We start from the raw sequence: 19670 nt of genomic DNA on the forward strand, positions 1-19670 counted from the left end.
ATCCTGCTTTCTGTGGTGCAATCACTGCTAAACAATGCTGTTTTCAAGAAACAACAGTGATGATTCCACCTGACAGCCTTTCCAGTGCTTTTATGAGAAGGGCCAAGGAAGCATCCAAGAAGTCATGTCATGCACCATCACAAACCTCCAGGAATAAAGCAACACCAAAGGTCTGGCTTCTGGTAAAATGTGCATTTCTGCCATGCTACTACTCCTTCCAAATCAGTTTTTTTCACTAAGTGTCCCACATGTGCCCTTTTCTCCAGCGACAGGATATCCTTCATTTGTCTGCACCAAGAGCAGATGAGCACTTCTTCATGTTGTTTTCCAAGTCGGCTGATGGGAGGGTCAGCAGGGGCCAAAGCAGCTGCAACAAGGAAAGGAAAGATAACCATGGCAACCCAAGTTATCTGCATCCTCCATGTATTTCCTTCTCCCCACCCTACAGCATATCTTTCCCACCCAAACCTCAAGCCGATAGAGCCAGTGACCAGCTGGCAGGATGGGGACTGCAGCAGTGTCTCCTGCACCCAGAGTGTCTTGCTGTGTTTCGGGGCTCACCACTGCAGGCTGAAGTCACCAAAAAGAGACCGAAATCCTAGAGAGGGACAACTTGCAAAAAGCACAGCTCTCCACTACTGTAGATGGGGCGCTGGATATGCTGCCTTTGCTCCAGAGTTGCAGATCCATTGATGCTGCTCCTGCTTTTGGCTCTGGGCTGTAACCCTTCCACAGCAGCAACGGCTTCTCCGTCTGTGCCCCACGTCAAACCCAGCTACAGTTTTGGCCGGACTTTCCTGGGACTTGATAAATGCAACGCCTGCATTGGGACATCCATATGCAAGAAGTTCTTTAAAGAGGAGATAAGGTCAGAAACTCAGCAGAGTAATTTTTAAAGCATTCTGTATCGTAATTTGAAAGATGCCTGTTAGAATTTCCAAGTATTTTCATGAACAACAGTGCAAAGAGCAACTTAGCACCCAGTTGCCATTACAGCACTTAGTGTTTTAATTAATGCCTGTAAGCTGATGCTTTGTCTCTTTTTTAAAGCCACGAAAACATGATTAGACTTCAGCCCTGAATTATAACTTGAAAGCAGGAGTAAAAGGCACAAATTTCTGTCTTGAGAGTGGGTCTGAAAAAAATTCAAGGCAGTGATGGGGGAAGGGAAGAGGGAAGGAAGGAATCAGCTTGTTTAGATTTACTGGAAGTATTTTATTATGAGCAACTGGCTAAAGGCAAAAGGGGGTTTAGCTTTGTACGCTCCCAACAGAGAACGTTAACTACAAACATACAAACATGCTGTATAATTTTGTACCAGGTGCAACAACGTGAATGTGCAGAATTTCACGTGCCTTTTAACTAAGATCAAAAGGGATCTAAACCTGCCTGAGGCATGAGGACTTCTGCACATGAGGTTACCCACACGCTTGAAAATAGCACACAGCTAAATTACTGGTACATTTTGGAGAGATTTGTGTGAGAACTTGAAGGCAGAAATTGCATCTGTCTCGCTGTTGATGAGATACACACTGTCCAAGCGGTCATTGGACCAATCCAATCATTTTTAGGCTCAAAAGCAGAATGTAGCTGATGACAGCAGGGAAAATGTTGCCACTTGTATTTGAGGAAAAAGTTAAAGGCAGTGCTTGTCAGAGGAAGGGTTTATTGGGTCTGATATGATTTATAGAGCCATATGCACTTTCTTTTATAGATCTAAAAGCCTGGGGGAGAAGAAATTATTATAGTAAAATTGTATTTTTAATGTTATAATATAAGTAGTATAGTGTTAGACAAATCACCGTTTTTATCTTAAACTATCCTATAAAACGTAGCATAGTAAAACCATAATGGTTTGTCTGGGATGGACTTGTAATACCAGATATCCATCCTTCCACTGCTGCTGGAAAAAGGCAGCTTGTGGCTCTGCTGAGCCAGAGCACTCCCACTCCCAGTCCTTGTCACTTTGCCCTTTAGCTTTCCATGTCCTCAGTGCCAGGGTGAGCAGTGAGTGAGGTGCACAGGGCTGAGTGCTGGGTTTCTCCCAGCCCAGCCTGGATTCCTGCCCCAAAATGCAGCGTGGATTTGCGATCAGCCCAGCATGCTCAGCTGGCTGACATGCTGGCATGGGTCTGCAGGGGCCAGGGGTGCATCCAGGGTAGTGTCTGCTCTGCATTTTATTCCCTGCAGCAGGATGGCACTGCAGCTGGCTCCTGCCCCCTGCCCCAACCTGCTGCAGCCCCTTTACAGCTCACCTGTGTAGGGTTTTTAGGGACCTGCTGCCAGGTACAAAGTGGCTCCCTTTTGGTTACTCCTACTTGGCCAGTGGGGAGGCTGGGGCCATGCAGGTTCCCTTAGCCCTGCCAAAAACAGCAGAAGTGCCTCTGGCTGTGGGGCTCCAGCTGCACAGTGCACTGGCTGTGGGAGAGAGGTGCTACGTGAGCCAAGGCGGGAGGGCTCCGTGCTGCCTTTCCTCCAGGGGACAGCAGGAACGGGGTGCAGGCATGCAGAGGATCCCACTGGGGTCCAGGAGTGCAGAGCCACAAACATATGGGAGCACAATACTTCTGCCTCAGGGGACACAGAGGGGTTCCCTAAGCCAGACACTTCTTTTCCTCTCCCACCAGCCTGCAGCTGGCTTCCCACACATACGTGATAACGTGAAGTTCTGCTGTGAGCTCTTCGGGCAGGGGAACTTAAAAATGTTCTCCTGAGCAGTCACTCAGCTTCAGGCTTTCCTTTGCATGGGTAAAACTTTTTCTCCCACTTGATTTCCGGAAAAACTGGGATTATTTTTTGGCAAGTGGGAGCTGAAACTAGGGAAATTTCAGGGGTGCTTGTGCTCTTTGATCCACCCTTGTACCTTTTCACGTGTTCGCAAAGGTGGATGGCACTTGGGCTTCTCTGTGTTAATTCACATTAGAACATGCTTCATTAATTCTCCATCATTTCTGGGGGCTCTGACATGCATTCACAGTGAGAAGATGTGAGTTTTGTTTCTAGAATGGCTGGTGACTCATCTTGTGCTCTAATGTTCTATACTTCCCTTATCTTGGCCCAACTTTATCCATCTGTAAATGAGGATACCAAGCCTGTCTACCAAATTTACTGAGAGCAGAGTGCAGTGAAAGTTTTTGTAAAATATTACATTTTCAAAATATCGCAGAACTGAGCTGACCAAAACTAATCAAAGACTTGTGCCAATGCTGGTCCTGAGCTTTGTCCAAAAATAATGTGAAAGAAGACTGAAAAAGCTGGAATGCTTCAATTAGAAGGGGGTTTACAGGCTATTTCTTTTGTTTGTTTGTTTGTTTTAAGACTTAGGGGTTTTTTTAATCTAAAATTCCAAATGCAAGCAAAATTATTTTGGCTGAAACAAAATCCTTCATTTTATTCAAGAAAAAAATAAAAAGAAAAACTAGTTTGGATTTCTTCAGCACTTAGTTCTGGGTTGATCTAAAATCTGTAATCTGTGACTCACTTATTCACATAGATCCTACTGAAGGTCTTAGAGGATTTGCTGGCCCTTAGCTAAAAAGCTCTGTAAGAGAGGGAGCAGTTACAGCACAACTTAATGATGAATCTTGAAAGTATCCAGCAAATGTGCCAGGCCAGCGCTGTGCTGCCCAGAAATGATGCCAAATACAGACTTGCTGCAGCCCATGCTGGGTTCCCAGGCCAGGGTGGCTCTCCCCACAGAGATCTGCAGAGGGAATCACTCCATCCACCCTCAAATTAATGCTCAGCCCTGGATTTCACACATCCATGTGCTGCTTGCATGCAGGAGGTGGCACTTTCCTGCTCTCTGCCTGATACGAGCTCCCCTGAACACATGAGCTTGAGTCAAGTCACAAGGCATATTTATGCTTAACTTAAAAAAAAAAAAAAAAAAAAAAAAAAAGAAAGAAAGAGAAAGCCAGCCCAGAGCCATCTCTTCCCAGTACGTGCCTGGAACGCTGTGCCCGCTTTGCAGATTAGGCACTGGGAGAGGTCCTGATGCACAACAATCACAGTGAGGCACAGCAATTATTCTCTTTTCTTTAATCCTAGCTCAAAACTAGACCAAAAAAAACCCAAAACAAAATACCAACAAATCCACCAAAACAAAAAACCCAAACAAAGTGTTTATTATCATGTCAGGTGCCTTAATTGTAGGGAATCTTCAGTTTCGTATCAGGCAAAATGCCCAAACAACTGAAATGCTGGAATCCACCAACCTATTCACACAAGGCTCCCCCACTTCTAGTCAGCCTCCATGGTGAATTTTTGGAAGGAGGCACATGGCAGGAGTTGAAAGCCAAAGCAGGGGAAGTACCAGGGTTTCACCCATCCTGGGCACCCGTGCCTGCCCCGGAGCTCAGCTGCACAGGGTCTGTGGTGGGGAAAGGGAGTGGGGTCCTGCCTTCAGGAGGGATCATCTGATCAGTCTCTGATTGCAGATGGTGGTTCGTGTCACTGAGTCAGTTATTTGCCTGAAATCATAGAAAATTAATCCTCCTGAAATCATAGAAAATTAATCCTCCCCAAATTTCTCTGTGCCAATTTCCCAAATGGAATTTGAAAGGAAAGACCAGCTTCAGCTTTCAGACTTGTTAATGTCTTGTAAGCTGTCTGAAAACTCCAGCTAGGCTAATCCTGCAGGGAACCTCCTGCTCTCCTGTTTCACTTCTGAACTATCAGCTTTAATTTAGGGTGAGATTAAATTAGGACGTGCTTTCCTACGCACTTGGACGAGGAGCTCAGGGCAAGAGGGTTCAGAGGCAGTGAGGGCAGGATGTTGGCCAAACCAAAGGTCAGAGTTGGGCTGTTTTCCAAGAGCAGGTTACAGACACCCTCCCAGAACAGGCACCGCGCTCCTCAGCTCCGGCGTGTACGACACGCGTGTGGGCAGGGCTGAGGGGGCTGCTGAAACAAAAAAAAGTTACCTAATTACCCAGCCCATATGCTCCCCTCCTGTGCCTGTGGAGGGGGAGCAAATTAGTGCAAGATCTCCATGGCTACAGAGGTGCTGCACACCCAGGGCACACAGATCCTGTCCCCCCATCACACCTGTCCCCCCATCACACCCCAAACTCTGCTGCTGTCAGGGAGGTCACTCATCCCAGCTGCTGAAATGCAGTCAAGGGTGTTGGGGGAGACAAGAAGACCTCTGCACGGACAAAAGCCACCACCTCAAAACAAGAGGTCATTTTGATATTCTCAAATATATTTGTTGTCAGGAGGTTTTAATATCAGGAGGATCCTTTAAAGTGTCAAGTACTCCTTTTTTGGGACCCTTTCTCTATAGGTAGGAAAATTTAAAAACACCAGGAATTTTTCCTTAACTAAAATGCTGCAACCCCTTCCTTTTCCTCCCTCCCTCTACCCAAAAGACCGCATTTGGGTGTTTCACCCTTCACTCCATGGCAGCATTCATGACAAGGGATGGTATTAGCGGGAAGCAAAGAAGGACTTTTTTACCAAAACACATTTCCTTAGCTGATGGTTTCAGGCTGCTCACCCTGGGGCCACCCAGCCAGGGTGACTTGGCCTTTGCCAGGCGATGGCAGGAAGCCCCAGGGGCCGGCCTGGAGAAGCTCAGCGGGGCGGGCGCTGTGTCCGTGTGGCTTTTAACCCGCTCTCCGTGGGGCTCTCGTTTTGGTTTGGCAGGTTTGACACCTGGCTTTCTTCTCATTTAAAGCTGCCCCCCAGCTCCCTGCTCAGCTACTCGGGCAACTACACGGACGATGCCAAGAGCTGGCGGCTGGTGGACATCACCCGGCTGACCTCCAAGTACCAGCATGACCGGGCGGACAAGCGCATCTGCACCTCCCTGCTCAAGACCAAGACCTGCAGCCTGGAGCGCGCCCTGCGCCGCACCCAGCGCTTCCAGAAGTGGCTGCGGGCCAAGCGCCTCACGCCTGACCTGGTCCAGGTCTGTGTCCGGCGGCTCCGGTGCCCCACCACAGCTGGGGGGGCACGGGGCAGAGCAAGGCCCGTGAGGTTTAGGGGTGTGAAAAGGGTCTCGTGGGGATGTGGTTGTAACTTGCTGGTTGGAGGGTGAGACTGGGGGGTGGCTGGCACTCATCCTGCCCGGTTGGTGGAGATGGGGCAGCCTGGTGTGCCCCCAGCCAAGCCCACCAGCCAAAGGGGGGAGGCAAAATGACGATCTGATGGGAAAAGAGTGCCATAGTTGAAGGCCAAGCCTTGCCAGCCACAGGTAATTGTCACACCGTGTCACGAAATAACTCACAGAAGTAGGCTAGATGTAAAAGGAAAGGAAAATAACCCAAAAAAGCCAATTTTATTTTCTGACTCTAGTATATATACAATAGTAAAAATGACAGTGGATTGGAGGGTGAAACTGCCACCTCTCCAAGCACACTGGTCAAACCAACAGTCCATCAATTCTCTCCACCCACAAAGAAGAATACAAAACAATCATCATTTACATGAACATCCGTGAGAAAACTCAGTTGAAATATGTAAATATCAGAAGGCATAGGAACTTTTAGAAGAACTTTAAAACTCTCCAAAGAACAGGGTGACAGGTAATGCCATGGCACAGCCTGTATAGGGCTGGGATGGGCTCGGCCCCAGCAGGGAGAGCATCAGCTCATGGCTCCTTGTGCAGGTTGAAGCTGAAGTCCTGTGGAAAGCCATAGCACCCTGTGGCTTCAGGCACAGGGGTAACAACAGGCTGTGCACACAAATGTGGTAACAGCTCCAGTGGGGAGATTGCTGCCATTTTCTTTCTAGTTTTCCATCATGTCTCAGCATTGTGGGGTTTTGGGGTTTTTTCCATCAGAAATTTATACCCACAAGGGCAGCCAGTGCCTTGAAAGCGATTTTGCTTTGGGCCAGGGGCCAAGGCAGTGTGGGTCTCTCTTGTGGCTGGCAGGACAAGGGGCATGGGCAGTCAGAGCCAAAGCCTCGATTACTCATTCTCCTGCCATCAATAGCAAATGATCTCAGGCACAAAGAAGCACACTGCCCTTTCTCCCACAGTCCTGGGGTGCCACAGGTGAAGCCAGGACAGGAACAGTTAGTGTGGATCACCACCACCAGGAAGATGGGCAGCTACAACACAGGGCATCCCCCTCACCCCACGCAAACAACAGCAAAACATCACAATAAACCCTGGAAAGGGCAGGGGCCAGGGTGGGGGTTGGATATACACTGAACAAGACCTGAGAGACAAAGGATTATTCCAGTACTTCTTCCCATTCTAAGAGAGAAACAACTGTGAAAAAGTGACTTCATTTATATTTCTATATAGGCAGCTGCTCACTGCATCCACTCAGCTCTGGTGAGTGCTAGAGCTCTGCTGCTTTTGTTCTTCCTCTACTCTTAGCCTGTGGAGCAGCACACCTTAGGAGAGAGAGGGAGGGATACACTGGGGTTATGCCTGGACTGCCCCAAAAAGGACTCACCCAAATCACCGACAGTCCAGCCCAGCAGGTCACCCTGAAGTCAGTACCCTCCTGGGCAGCACATGCCTGACTGGGAAAAGATTCTTGGAGCAAAGCTACACTGTACTTTGTTTAGTAACCTTGGCAGAGGCACTACAGAGAGGGCATGGTGTATCACTTCCACTCAGAGCATCCCTCACCTGAGCTTGTGGGCAGGGACAATTCCTTAGGCTGGCAGGTGCCCAGGCACCTGCTGGCCACCCCTGTTGCTCCAGGCAGCACTGCAGGGCCCTGCAGGAGGGCAAGTTGGGCTGCCAGGTCCTCCAGCCTTGCTGTGTTGTCCCTCCACTCCCCAGCAGTGCTGAGGGAAAGAGAAGGAATCGAGAGCTTAAAACTTCAACTTGCTGAGCTGGGTGAAAAAGTAACTGGAGAAATGTGGCTCTGTGGTATCTCAGACCTGCTGCAAAGCTAAATCATCAGCTGAGCCCAAATCCTTCTCCTTAAAAGGCCCTTCGTGTGCCACAGTTTTCCCTACCCTGTCCTCTCGGAGCCTGAAATGCCAGCTGAGCTGGCAGGGTTGCACACACGGGCACACACACATATATGGATGCACATGTGCACACACAGCACCACGCAGAGACCCTGCCTGGGGCACCCTGCCCTTGCACCTATCCAGTTTCTCCCAGGAATTTCCCTGTGCAGCAGCAGTGGGGAGCTGAGCTGATGCCAGCTCCAGGGCACCTCTGAAGTGACCTCAGGGCCAGCCTGGGGGGACGTGCCCAGTGACAAACTCCCTGGGACATTTCATCAACCCCTGCAGCTTTTTAGTTGGAAAGGGCATGGGAGGCTGCAGGGAGGCCCAGACCTTTGCACATCAGCCTCAGGATTGCTCTGCTCATGTTTTCACAGTCCTTTGGTTCTGTATATCAATCAGAGAAACAAAAATTGGAATTTAAATCCCTTCTAACAGCATCTAGATTTGAAAACACAGAGAAATATAGTGATCCAGAGACCCTGGAAGCTACTTCCTCATCACCAAATTTCAGCAGCAATCACTTTTTAAGATCAGGCATGTGCTCTGCAAAATGGCTTCTGGTCTCACAGTGGTCTTAGCTGAAAAACAGCCAGTGGCAGCAACATTTCAGTCATACATACATGTATGTGTGAGTCTGTGTGTGAGAACCCATCCCGCCCTGCTGTGTGGGCCACCACAGGTTACAGTCTGGCCTCCCCAGCCCATCCAGCTCCACAGGGATGGGGATCCCTCTCCTCCCTGGCCATCCCACCTGCCCTCCTCCCTCTGGAAACCAGCACCTCTGCCTGCACCCAGCCCAGCACCGCTGCCTCTCTGCAGTGTTTGCTGTGCAGATATATGTTGGTAACCCAGCAGGAGCCACAGGAGAGGGGTTTTTGGGGCTACCATATATCTCTGCAAATACTTACCTAAAGAACTGCTTTTATGGCTCCGCTCTCCCGCTCTCCCTCTTTTCAGAGGTGTTAACAGAGCACCTCTCTCAAGGTCTGACACGATGCCCAGCCTTTTTCACAGAGCTGCAGTCTCACACTGCTTGTTCTTCCTTCCCTGCAGTTTATCCTGTATAGCAGCACTGGGGAAAGCTAATAGGCCCAGGTAATTTTGTGTGATAGACAGAGCATTACGACAACGTAACCACAACGTGCTTGAATCAAAATGACAGACCATGAAGTGATGTTTTTCCACTTTACGCTGCCTGCCCTGCCTGACCCAGCCATCAGCTGAGCTGCCTGCCACAGCGATTATTTCACCAGCCACAATGAAAATCTTTATTGGATGCAGCAAAGTCTTCAGTCTTAAAATCCAGCCTGCCTCAGAGATGAGCAGGATTTAGCTGGGGCTCAGCCTGCTTGGCAGCCCCAGACACCCACTGCTTCGCCCAGGAGCTCATCACCTCAAACCACTCTGGGTGCTTTCCTGCTGGAGGGGCTACAAAGCAGGTTGGTTTCAGCACAGATCACCCACAGGGAAAATGTACAGCCCTACTACAAAGCACAGCCTGGAAAATGCTGAAGGCAGACAGAGGAAAGCAGTACCAAGTTGAAAATCCAGCATTTGCAGACCCTCTCTCTAGGACGGACTGTTTGAGACTACTGACCAGCAATTACTGACCAGCAACTACTGACCAGCAACTGCTGGCCAGCAACTGCTGATCAGCACCTCGTCCTGCCCCCAGCAGATGCACCAGCACCCTGGTTATGTGGCCTCTGAGTCTAGTCCACATCTCTTCTTGCTCCACAGGGGCAGCAGCTCACTCACATGTCCAGTGGTCCATCCTAGGGAAGGATGGGCACTCTGGGGCTCCCAGAGCTAGCTCCTAGACCTGCCACCTCTTTGACCCAGTACCTCATCATCAGAGACTTCCATAAACCTGCTGGCAGTGGGGATGAGTTTCTCAGGGCATTCTTACCTTCTTTCTTTTGGGAGTTAAGGAAACCCTTGGATTCACATCGCCAGGAGTTGTAGGTGCTTTGACACCTACATCCAAGTGTTTCCTCCTGGAACCCATCCTGAACCTGGTAGTTTGGTGAAGCTGGACCCCAGTAGTGGCTCACGGGGTAGGAGGCAGCTGTGCTCCTGGTCTGGGCCATCCCTCCTTGGACTGACTGAAAAGAAAACAGAGCAAGAAGTTGTCTTCCACAAGTTGTCTTTACATCCAAGTGAATTCTGGGTGTGTCTGTGCTACATATGCATAAACTCATGGAGTTTAAAATGCATCCTGTACTGTGTAATAGGGTTTAAAAACTCACAGCTGTGTGGAGGTAGACTTTGCAGGAACTACTCACTATCAGATATAGAAATGTGGGTATTTAATCGAAGTAAATAAGAAGCTTTCCACATCAATCACAAACAATACATCAGGCTGTCTGTCAGGTCTTATTCTCTGGGGTGATAAGTCACTGCAAAGGACTTAAGATATTCTCAGATAAATTTGTATCGCCAGTGTTTTAAGTATATGTTCTTCAAATTTTTCTTCCGTTGACAGTTTTTGTCTGACAGTTTTACAACTCCAGCTCCTTTTCTGCTGTAGAGATGTTTCCATCAGCCTGCAGGAAGGTGAGATGCCTCTCCACTGAAACAATCAAGCAGGTGCTGAGCTTTATGCTGTTCACTGTCTCTGCTGAAATCAAAAGGCCCCATTGCCCAGTTTTTGTGGGTCAAGGCTTCATTAAACTGTAGGAAGTGTCGGCACCCAGCCCTGCTCCTCTGCTCCCACTCCTCCATGGATGTGCCTGGAAGAGTTCTTCAGGACACCAGCAGCTGTGAGCACCACGGGCAGCACGTGCCCACATTTATGTTAAGAGGGTGAGCTCTGACCTCAGAAAAACCCTAATTACACCATGATGCCTTCTCTGCCACTGTGGTTTTTGTTCCCACTCTGTACTCTTCAGGGTCTCAACTTTTTCATTGCAGACTCCTGGAAGCAGCAAAGCTTTCTAACTTTGGCTGCAAATATTTGCATACACACGGAGCTGCAAGAGGCTTTCTCCACCATTTATCTCTTACTTTACACAGCTCTGTTCTGCTCATTTTTTATTATTTCTTCTCCAAATTAAAAGTGACAGAGTCAGCCAAAATGTTCTTGCAAGTGCTGCAAGACAGAAATCCATAACCATCCCTCCCCCTGAACCTCTTCTATGGTTTTAGACAATTAATTCAGAAAATATTTTCCTGATAAGGCTGCACCAGAGGAGAGGAGTGTATGAAGACTTGCAACAGGAACTGAGTAGGATTATTTTTGACAAATGGTTTTTTTGGGGTTTTTTTGGGAGGAAAGGAATTTTGGTGTTCATGAAAGAACACTTTAGTTGTGATTGAGTTTCTCAGGTAGTCTTGACCAGCTATTGGCATTTTGGACTTGTTTTTTTGCAAATGATGGCCAAGGAAGGACTGGTTGGAATCTCACCGAGGCCAACAGGGATGCAGAGGAAGAGACATGGGACATCTAGTTCCCCCTTTCCTCCTCCATCTGGGAAAGTGTCCTACTCATCCTTTCCATGTTCCTTTATTTCTTTGTCACGCTGGGTGGTTCAGTGTTTTATGCCAAATGAACAGCTCGCACAGGAGGGGCTGAGAAGGAGCTACCTCAGAGTTCCCACATGACCTGGGGAGATGCTGCGTCACATCTTTGCTCTCAGCATGAAGGATGGCAGGGAGCAACATGAACTCCACCTCCCTTTCCTCTGAAGCACATCTCCCAGCCTTCAAATTATAAACAAAACTCAAAAGAGCAAATTTGACTACTGGAATAATTTTTAATAAAGAGGTTTAAAAAACCTGATTCCCTTCCCCAGCAGAGGCATGTCAGGGCAGTGCTTCTGTGCCACTGTGGGCAGCCCTCCATATACAAACTCTCCTTGGCTACTAAGGAAGACTAACTGAAAAATAAAAAGAGGACATTTTTTACTATGAAAGTATAATTTTCTATGCCATTTATCCCAGCCACAGATTGCTCATGCAATTTTACAAGCCAAACCTCTAAATCTGAAGGGTGAAATGCAGTGATAATTGACTCCATTAGCCCAACAGTTCTCTATTTGTTGCTGGTATTTACAAAAAATAAACAGAGGCTATTTGGTTTTGATAGTTAATGCATGAGTTTATCAGAGAGAGAACATATCCTGTGCTTATACTCACACACAATGTTTATTTACATTTTTAAAACATGTTTACTGACCTTAGCAAATAGTATTTCCAAGAAAGCTGCTCTCAGGTTAAGCAAATAACGAAGTGATCCGAAGATTATTTAACGAGGGAAGTGAGTCACTGTTGTAACAACTGGAGGGCCTCCACCAGGAATGCCAGGGCTGGAAACCCAGGCAGAAGGAAGAGTCCCATGGTGTGGTGATGTGGTGAAGCTGGGGGAATATGAGGTTTACAGTGCCCAGGAATGGGGCCATTCTTGAAACCTGAGTTGGGAAATGGCATTTTTGGACGGCACAGGTCCTCTCCTAGGAAGGGTGAGATGCCCTGTGTGCCCACATCCTCCGGAGCTGTGCCGCAGCAAGCAGAGGCGCAGTGGGCAGAGCACAGAGGTGTGTGTGTGTGCGTACCCCCAGCATGACCCAAGCACATTGCAATGTCTCAGGCTGGAATTAGACTATCCCTGCCGGGTTTTCCCCTCTCACAGGGCCTGTCCAGCCCCATGCTGCGCTGCCCATCCCAGCGCCTCCTGGACAGGATCGTGCGGCGCTACGCAGAGGTGCCGGACGCCGGCAGCATCTACATGGATCACCTGACGGACCGGGACAAGCTGCGCCTGCTGTACACCCTGGCAGTGAACTCACACCCCATCCTCCTACAGGTACGCGCCAGCCTGCCCCAGCTTGAAACACCACCCCTCACAAGCAAACCCTCGCGTGAGATGTGTGCCAGCCTCGGGGGCAGAGGAGTCCCAGCCCTGGCCTTTGTCAGCTCCCTGGCCTTCAAAAAGCGTGTTTCTTCTGTGGGGCTGGGTGGCTGAAGCCAGGCAGGGTCATGAGGTGCTCCCTGCGTCAGTCTGTGAGGATGGGGAGAGACAGGGAAGCCCAGGTGCGTTATTGCACTAGAGCACTGTGAAATCCAGGGTTTTACACATCCCCAGCACTTCAAAGTGTTAGGTTTGCACTGCTAATGCATTACATTAAATCACAGCCTGTTTCTGGGAGAGAAAGAGCATGATTTCCCATGCTCCATGTGCTGCGTTTTCCATTCTCCTGCCGCTGGTAACTGGCTCTGGGTTTCAAAACTCTGGGTTTGAAGGCGGTGATCTGGGAGGCCTCACACCCTTCCCCCGGACCCCTTCTGACCTGCCTGGCACGCAGCTCCTCTCTTATCTTATGTTTCCAAGAGAGAATCCTCACCTTTCCCCATCCCACCTTTAGTCCTCACTGCTGGTTCTTGCAACCCTTCATGATTCCATGAAGAAAAGATGGCAGTGGCAGCATCATCCCTCTCTGGCCCCATGCCACTGCTGCACTCAGCAACTCGCAGGGCTCTGCATGGTTTCAGGAAGGGGGAATGGTGCTTGCACTCTGGGAGGCTCCTGGGGGTCATTCAGCCACCCCAGTTATGGGTCACTGGGACATGAAGCTGTGGCCCTTAGCACTCTGAAGCCATGGGAACACAACTTGAAAAGATGAGAAAAATATGCCAAAGAGAAACAGCTAGATTTTTACACAGTTGCCCAGAATGCCTTCACAGCAGAAGGGAGAAGTAACCTTAAACATGAAACTGGATGAGTTCATAATGGCTTGGCAGGGTCTGAGGTGCTGGGGACACAGATGAGTTTTAATGCAAATGACAGAAAGCTTTGTGCTGGCATAGCTCAGCAGTCACACAGTTTGGTTTCCACCTGGGATAACCGTGCTTCTGGCACAAGCTGCAGGGATGCAGGGAGCCCAGCCTGGGTGTCTCCACTGGAGCAAACACCCACCACATTGTAAGAGACTGCAAAGTCTCTTATAAATGAGCCTGGCAGTTCTCACCAATTAGCAAAAACTGCTTTAGCCTTACCTCAACTCCAAGCTGTGACTTCATCTGTTCAGTGCTCATGAGGGACCCATCAAAGACACCTAAAATTAGCTGTTCTGTGGCTAAAATTTTCATGAATCTGAAAACTATTATTATCTTGGACTTTCCAGTTAGTCTCTCTTACAGAGTAAGTCTCAAAATACCAGATTCTTCCTCCATTACAAAAAAAGAACCATAAGAAAAAGAAAAAAGCATCCTAACTCCTCCAGGATGGGGTAGTAAGTACCTTTCCCAGCTGCTAGGGCTGGATGGGGCGAGGAAGGATTGCAGGCTGGCTTGGAAACCAAACCACAACCCCGCTGCTTGGAGCCAGAAAGGGCACTCTGAGAGGGAGGTGGCTCCACGGGCAGACGACGGGGGTAATCCCCCCATTCCTGCTCTTCCTCATAGATCTTCCCCGACGTGGAGGGCTGGCCCTTCCCGCGGTACCTGGGCTCCTGCGGGCGCCTGGTGGTCAGCGCCAGCACCCGGCCCCTGCGCGACTTCTTCGGCGCGGCCCCCGAGGTGGCCGCAGACCTGGCCCTGCAGCTCCTGGCCGTGCTGCGCTCCATGGCCACCAACGACCTCAACTACTTCTTCTACTTCACCCACGTGGACGCTGGCACCTTCGGCGTGTTCAGCAACGGGCATCTGTTCATCCGGGATGCCAGCACGCTGGGCATCATCGACAAGGAGGAAGGTACTCAGCGGGCTCCGTGGCTACGCATCTGTCACGGGAGGGCTCGGGAGGCAGGGCAGACAAATCTTTCCCCTTCTGCCCTTGGCTCTACTGCTGCTTTTTTGGGGTTTTTTTGGTCGTTTTTGGTGGGAGTTTTTTTGGGTTTGTTTTGGGGGTTTTTTTTGGTGTTTTTGGGGTTTTTTTTGGGGTTTTTTTAATTAACCAAACACCACTTACTAAATTAAGTGATGAGAAGTTCACGGAGACACTCGCCATCAGCGGCTCCTGCCATCCTGGCTCGGGGTCGGGAAGGCGACAGGTATTTTGTTTGTGCAGTCGGTGGTTTGGTGACCACGCTGCAGCTGGCAGCAGCTTTCAGTGTGCACGGTGTGCTGAATGCTCCCATTTGAAGACTTCCTTTTCAAACTTTTGCCACGCAAATGTCAATACTTGCCAGCAGAAATTTTGTAATTTCATTTGTTCTAAGTCGTGGGTTAAATTGGACCCTTTTTACATGCATTTATCACATTGACTAATAATGGTAATTATTATTTATAACAATAATAACAAAATCTTCCTTTTTGTAACTTTTACATAAAATCAAGGGTTAGTATTCAATTTTCACAGGTTACATTGCTCTACTCCTGCAAGTAGAGCTAGTCAAAGACTATTCATCCAATAATTTAAGTTTCATTTTGAATATTCAGATTTTCAAAAGGTTTTTCCTCAGCTCACACATTCAGCTGAGTATTCAGAATATTCAGAAGCAGCTGTCAGAAAATTTTCCACTGGATTTCCTTTTCTTATCCCAACAGCTATGACTGTTAACTTGATTTCAGCTAGATTAGCTGTTGTTGCAAGGCAATGATTTTGGTTAACATGAAAAAAATTACAGGTCTGGCTATTTGTGGTAGTTTTTTGTAGGAGCTCCACATTTTAGATCTGTACTCCAAATCTCATTGTTTCTGTATCAGCTTGACTTGACAGACTCATCTTCAGTTCCTCTGACAGGCAGTTCTGAAGAGCTCTGTCATTCAGAAAAATATACATATTTCAAAAGCAAGAAAATTGGCACACACACAGCTTCAGCACTGACTAATTTGTAGTGAAAGGTGGTCACATCCTTTAGACAGTAACAAACCCCATGTTAACACAGAGGCACAGATATCTCCGACTGTCCAGGAGCTCACTATTATGTTTCTTACAAGCGGTTTAATTGTCCCCAACAGGGAGCCAGCTGATCGATGGCCAACAGGAGTATAAAGACATCTTCAGCTGCCTGACTGTGGACTGCCAGTCTGCATTTGTGTCCTGTGGCTCCATCAGGGAGCAGCACAGCCTCGTCATGGTGTGTCAAGACCTTCTGCCAAAGCTGCTGATGGGGAAATTCCTGCCCCCCGTGCAGGAGAGGATCGACGCCTTCCTGCAGCGCTGCGCCCGCGGCCTCGGCGATGACCGCGGTGCCAGCGAGGCCATGGCGGAGCTGGCAGAGATCCTGAAACCTCTGCGGTCCTGCGACTCCCGCTTCGCCTACCGCTACCCTGACTGCAGATACAGTGACAAATACTGACACAGGAGCTACTCCTGGCAAGGACTGGGGCAGTGTCAGCCCCCTCCCAGCACGGGAAGCGAGAAGGAGCCAGGATAGCAGGAAAGAGCTGCCCCACATCCAGGGCGTTCTCAGGGTAAGAGGGAGCAGAGTGCACGTGGGATTTATTATTCATCTCCCGGAGATGCATTTGTTACATGGGATATAGACATGGTGTATGGTTTATGGATTATTAACATTGTCATGACTGACAAGGGGCCACAGGATTAATAAATCTCATTCACGTGTTTTGGCCTTGGAAGAGTTTCCCATGCCATTTGTTGAAAAGCAAGGCAGGATGCTCACAGCCAGCTAGAGAGAGGATCTTTATTGCCAAGAAACTCTTTCTGATGGAGATGATCTATAAATAGTATGGGATGGATGGATGGATGGATGGATGGATGGATGGATGGATGGAAGGAAGGAATTAAGAGTTTCCCTGTGGCTATTTTTAATGTGCTAAGAATCACAGATAAATTGAATGACCAGATCAGTTCTGTACCATTACCCATCACAGCTCACTTTTACAAAATATTTTAATTTTATTACTTTGATGGCACACAGAACAGAAAGACACAATCAAAACCATTAAAAAGCTGAAAGGTTCCATGTCTCTTGAGACTTAATTTCTCTAATCCCCAAATATAATTGCTTCTAGTCTTTCCCAAGTCAATGGACAGCAGTCGGAGACTAATACAGGTCTTTGGTTTAAGATGAGAAAAAATCCCAGCTCTGGGATGGGATTGTTCAGCAGATATTTTCACATTATTCTCTCTAAATGGAGGAACCATTTGCACAAAACCACTCAAATTGGAAAATTACCTAAAAACGAGAAGGAACACAGGCAGAGGATGAGACATTAATTTACACTGAGCCTGACAAGACTTGCTAAACACTCAATACTCCAGTGTAGGTGCTGGGGCACCCACCAAGAGCTGGGGAGATCTAAGCTCTGACCAGCAAGACCTACAGCCATCCTCACCCATTTGCCTTCCAGAGGAGGAATTGGTAAGCCAGTCCCCAAAGGAGTGAGTCAGGCACTTAAAATTTGGGGTGGTTCCAGAAATATTTCACAGCAGTTGTCAAACCAGGGCTAGATCCAGGTGCCTCATTTTGCATGAGATGGTTGCAAAAGTGGCAAAACACAACTTTTCTCACCCAGAATCTGTCAGTACCCCTCATGTGAGCTCCCTGTGAGGTGTCAGAAGCCCACACCAAACTTTCCCTGATGTGTAGGGGTCAGACAGACCTCACCTGGGTTTGGGGTTTCTCTTGGGATCCAGGCATGCAGGAGTCACTGAGCAAATTTGACTGAGCTAAGTGAGAAATAAGGCTTTCTGGATCATCCACAAGAATTTTAATCATGGAAAGAGTCTTCTTCTAGCTATGGTTAAAAAAAATGATAAAAATATAAAGGCAGAAAAAGACATGAGTGCATTTGCATTGCCAGTGGTTGTTTTGACTTGTGTTGTACAGAGAAGGAATGCAAATCCAGATTTTGTGTTGGCTGTGAGGGGCTCTGTGCACACAGAGCACCCAGCCTGAGGTTCCAGGCAGGTGTGGGTGAAGGCTGATGAAACAGCTTGGGCATCCAAAACCACACACAAAGGTCTGACACGGGGGAAAGATGACTCAGGACAATTATTTTGCCTTTCTTCCTGGCATAAAGTATCAAGTGCACCTTTTACCTCTCAAGATGTTGAAACATTGAAAATAATAAGTTTAAGTTTAGCTGCAGGCCCAGATGGTCAGACAGCAAAGAGGTTTAAATATACAGCCTCAGCTATGGCTGCAGCCCTCTTTCCTGCTTTCAGTCTATTTCTACATCATGGCTCTCTTCCAGAAAGAAAAACATGTCCTTCACTGAGATGCACAAGGCTGTCTAACAGCCTGTTTCCATCAATTTTTCTTGAATCTGTCTGCATCTCCAATCTCTTGGGGAGTGGGTTTACCTGAGAGCTGGGTGTTAGCTCTGGGCCCCTTTTCCTGCAGGGATTATCCCACACTGTGCTGGAAACACAGAGGAAACACAAAGAGGATGCGTGTGCTCAGCAGAGAATGTCAGGAGTAAGCCCAGATCCCTCAGGAATAGCCCAGCATTGGGCAAAAGGACAGAGAGGTGTCCCACAGGCCCTGGTAACTCACAGCCCCCAAGAGCTGGGGGTCAGAAACAGAAGAGCTGTAGTTTTACTTCTCTGCTGGGACTCATTTTGCAAGGCTGCAGCAGAAGCCTAGAGACACGTAGCATCTATTTTTACAGGGCTTGATTCAAAGTTGTTAGAGCTGAGAGGAGTCTCCCTGCTGCTTTTAATAGACCTTGATACGAATTTAAATAAAAAAACCACTCATGATTAAAAATAACGAAATTGTGAATTTACAAATTATTAAAGCATTGGGAGCTGTGTTCTCCACCAGTTTCTTTGCAGACATTGATTACAAAGGCCAGGCTCATGTAAGACTGTGACGAATAAGCCAGCCATAAAATCAGTCCATGGCTCAGAGAACAATAATTTTCCTAAACTAAATCTCATTTCCTTATATTTCCCTGGCCTCTTTTTTTTTTTTTCCAGAATTGCAAATTTTTACTCTTAATATTTTCCTTTTTCTTGGCAGTCAAACTCTGGAATCAGTGCCCACCCTGTCTGCCAGCTTCAGTCAAGCCTTAAAATCCTAGTAGGCCAAGCTCCAGAAGGATGTGAAATTAACTTATAAATGGCAATTATTTAAAACCTAATCCTTCCCAAAAGAACTCTCAAGCAATTTTTTCCTCTCTGTATTCAAGTTATTTCTGTCAGTGGCTTTGTTTGAGCCTTTGCAAACTGTTCCTGGTTACAACTTCAGCTGTTTCCACAGCAGAACAAGAATGGCAGGAGAGATCTTCCACCAATCTCCCCGTCAGCCTCAGCATCTCCTTTTTCTGTGAGCAGTTTGCAGCTGCCTTTACGCCCAGATGTTTTTCAGGTGTCTCTCTTAGCGCCCTATGTCCCACATATTTTTAGAGATTTCATGTCAAGAGGTTTGTAAAACTGTATTTTTGGCCTTATTTTGACTCGCAGCACATTTTGACTCTGTCAGTTCTCAGGGGGTTGAGGATGCTACACGTCCTGGGGGACTGGAGATTCAGATTTCCCACTCCATAGCTTTTGTGGGTGGTAACTTCTTGCCACACTTTGCACACACACCCTTTCCTGCCAGCTCCCAGCTTCTCACAGAGGGTTACCCAGAACACATTGTGGCATTTTGGAGAACCTGAAACCACCTCTCAACAGCTCCAGTCCACACGAGCAGCCAGTCAAGCACATTTCATGCATCTTTCCAGCAAACTCGGCCAACATCAGTTGTTTGCAGGTGCTTTTTATTTGCTTTCTGGTTTGCTGAGACTTTAGGATGCACTTGGGTCCCATTTGCCAATTACTCTCTACAGCCAGGTGCTCTAGATGCTTTATTGCTAATTCTTCCTCAGTTTTTACCATCATCCCATGAATC

General features: G+C 48.0%; 1 protein-coding gene across 1 annotated transcript; it reads left to right on the forward strand.

Moving 5' to 3' along the window:
- Nucleotides 1-97: 97 nt before the first annotated feature.
- DIPK2B (divergent protein kinase domain 2B) lies at nucleotides 98-16545 on the forward strand. Its single transcript, XM_068179701.1, has 5 exons — nucleotides 98-868; nucleotides 5650-5914; nucleotides 12557-12730; nucleotides 14329-14617; nucleotides 15826-16545. Exons 1-5 carry the CDS (start codon nucleotides 645-647, stop codon nucleotides 16164-16166), a joined length of 1293 nt encoding a protein of 430 aa, XP_068035802.1. The 5' UTR covers nucleotides 98-644; the 3' UTR covers nucleotides 16167-16545.
- The last annotated feature ends 3125 nt before the right edge of the window (nucleotides 16546-19670 follow it).

This window comes from Anomalospiza imberbis, chromosome 2, assembly GCF_031753505.1.
Source record: "Anomalospiza imberbis isolate Cuckoo-Finch-1a 21T00152 chromosome 2, ASM3175350v1, whole genome shotgun sequence".
Taxonomy (NCBI): domain Eukaryota; kingdom Metazoa; phylum Chordata; class Aves; order Passeriformes; family Viduidae; genus Anomalospiza; species Anomalospiza imberbis.

Coding starts and splice junctions, on each gene's coding strand:
- DIPK2B (XM_068179701.1), top strand. CDS start 645: ATGGGGCGCTGGATATGCTGCCTTTGCTCCAGAGTTGCAGATCCATTG. Junction 869..5,649: donor TTCTTTAAAGAGGAGATAAG/GTCAGAAACTCA, acceptor TTGGTTTGGCAG/GTTTGACACCTGGCTTTCTT. Junction 5,915..12,556: donor TCACGCCTGACCTGGTCCAG/GTCTGTGTCCGG, acceptor CCCCTCTCACAG/GGCCTGTCCAGCCCCATGCT.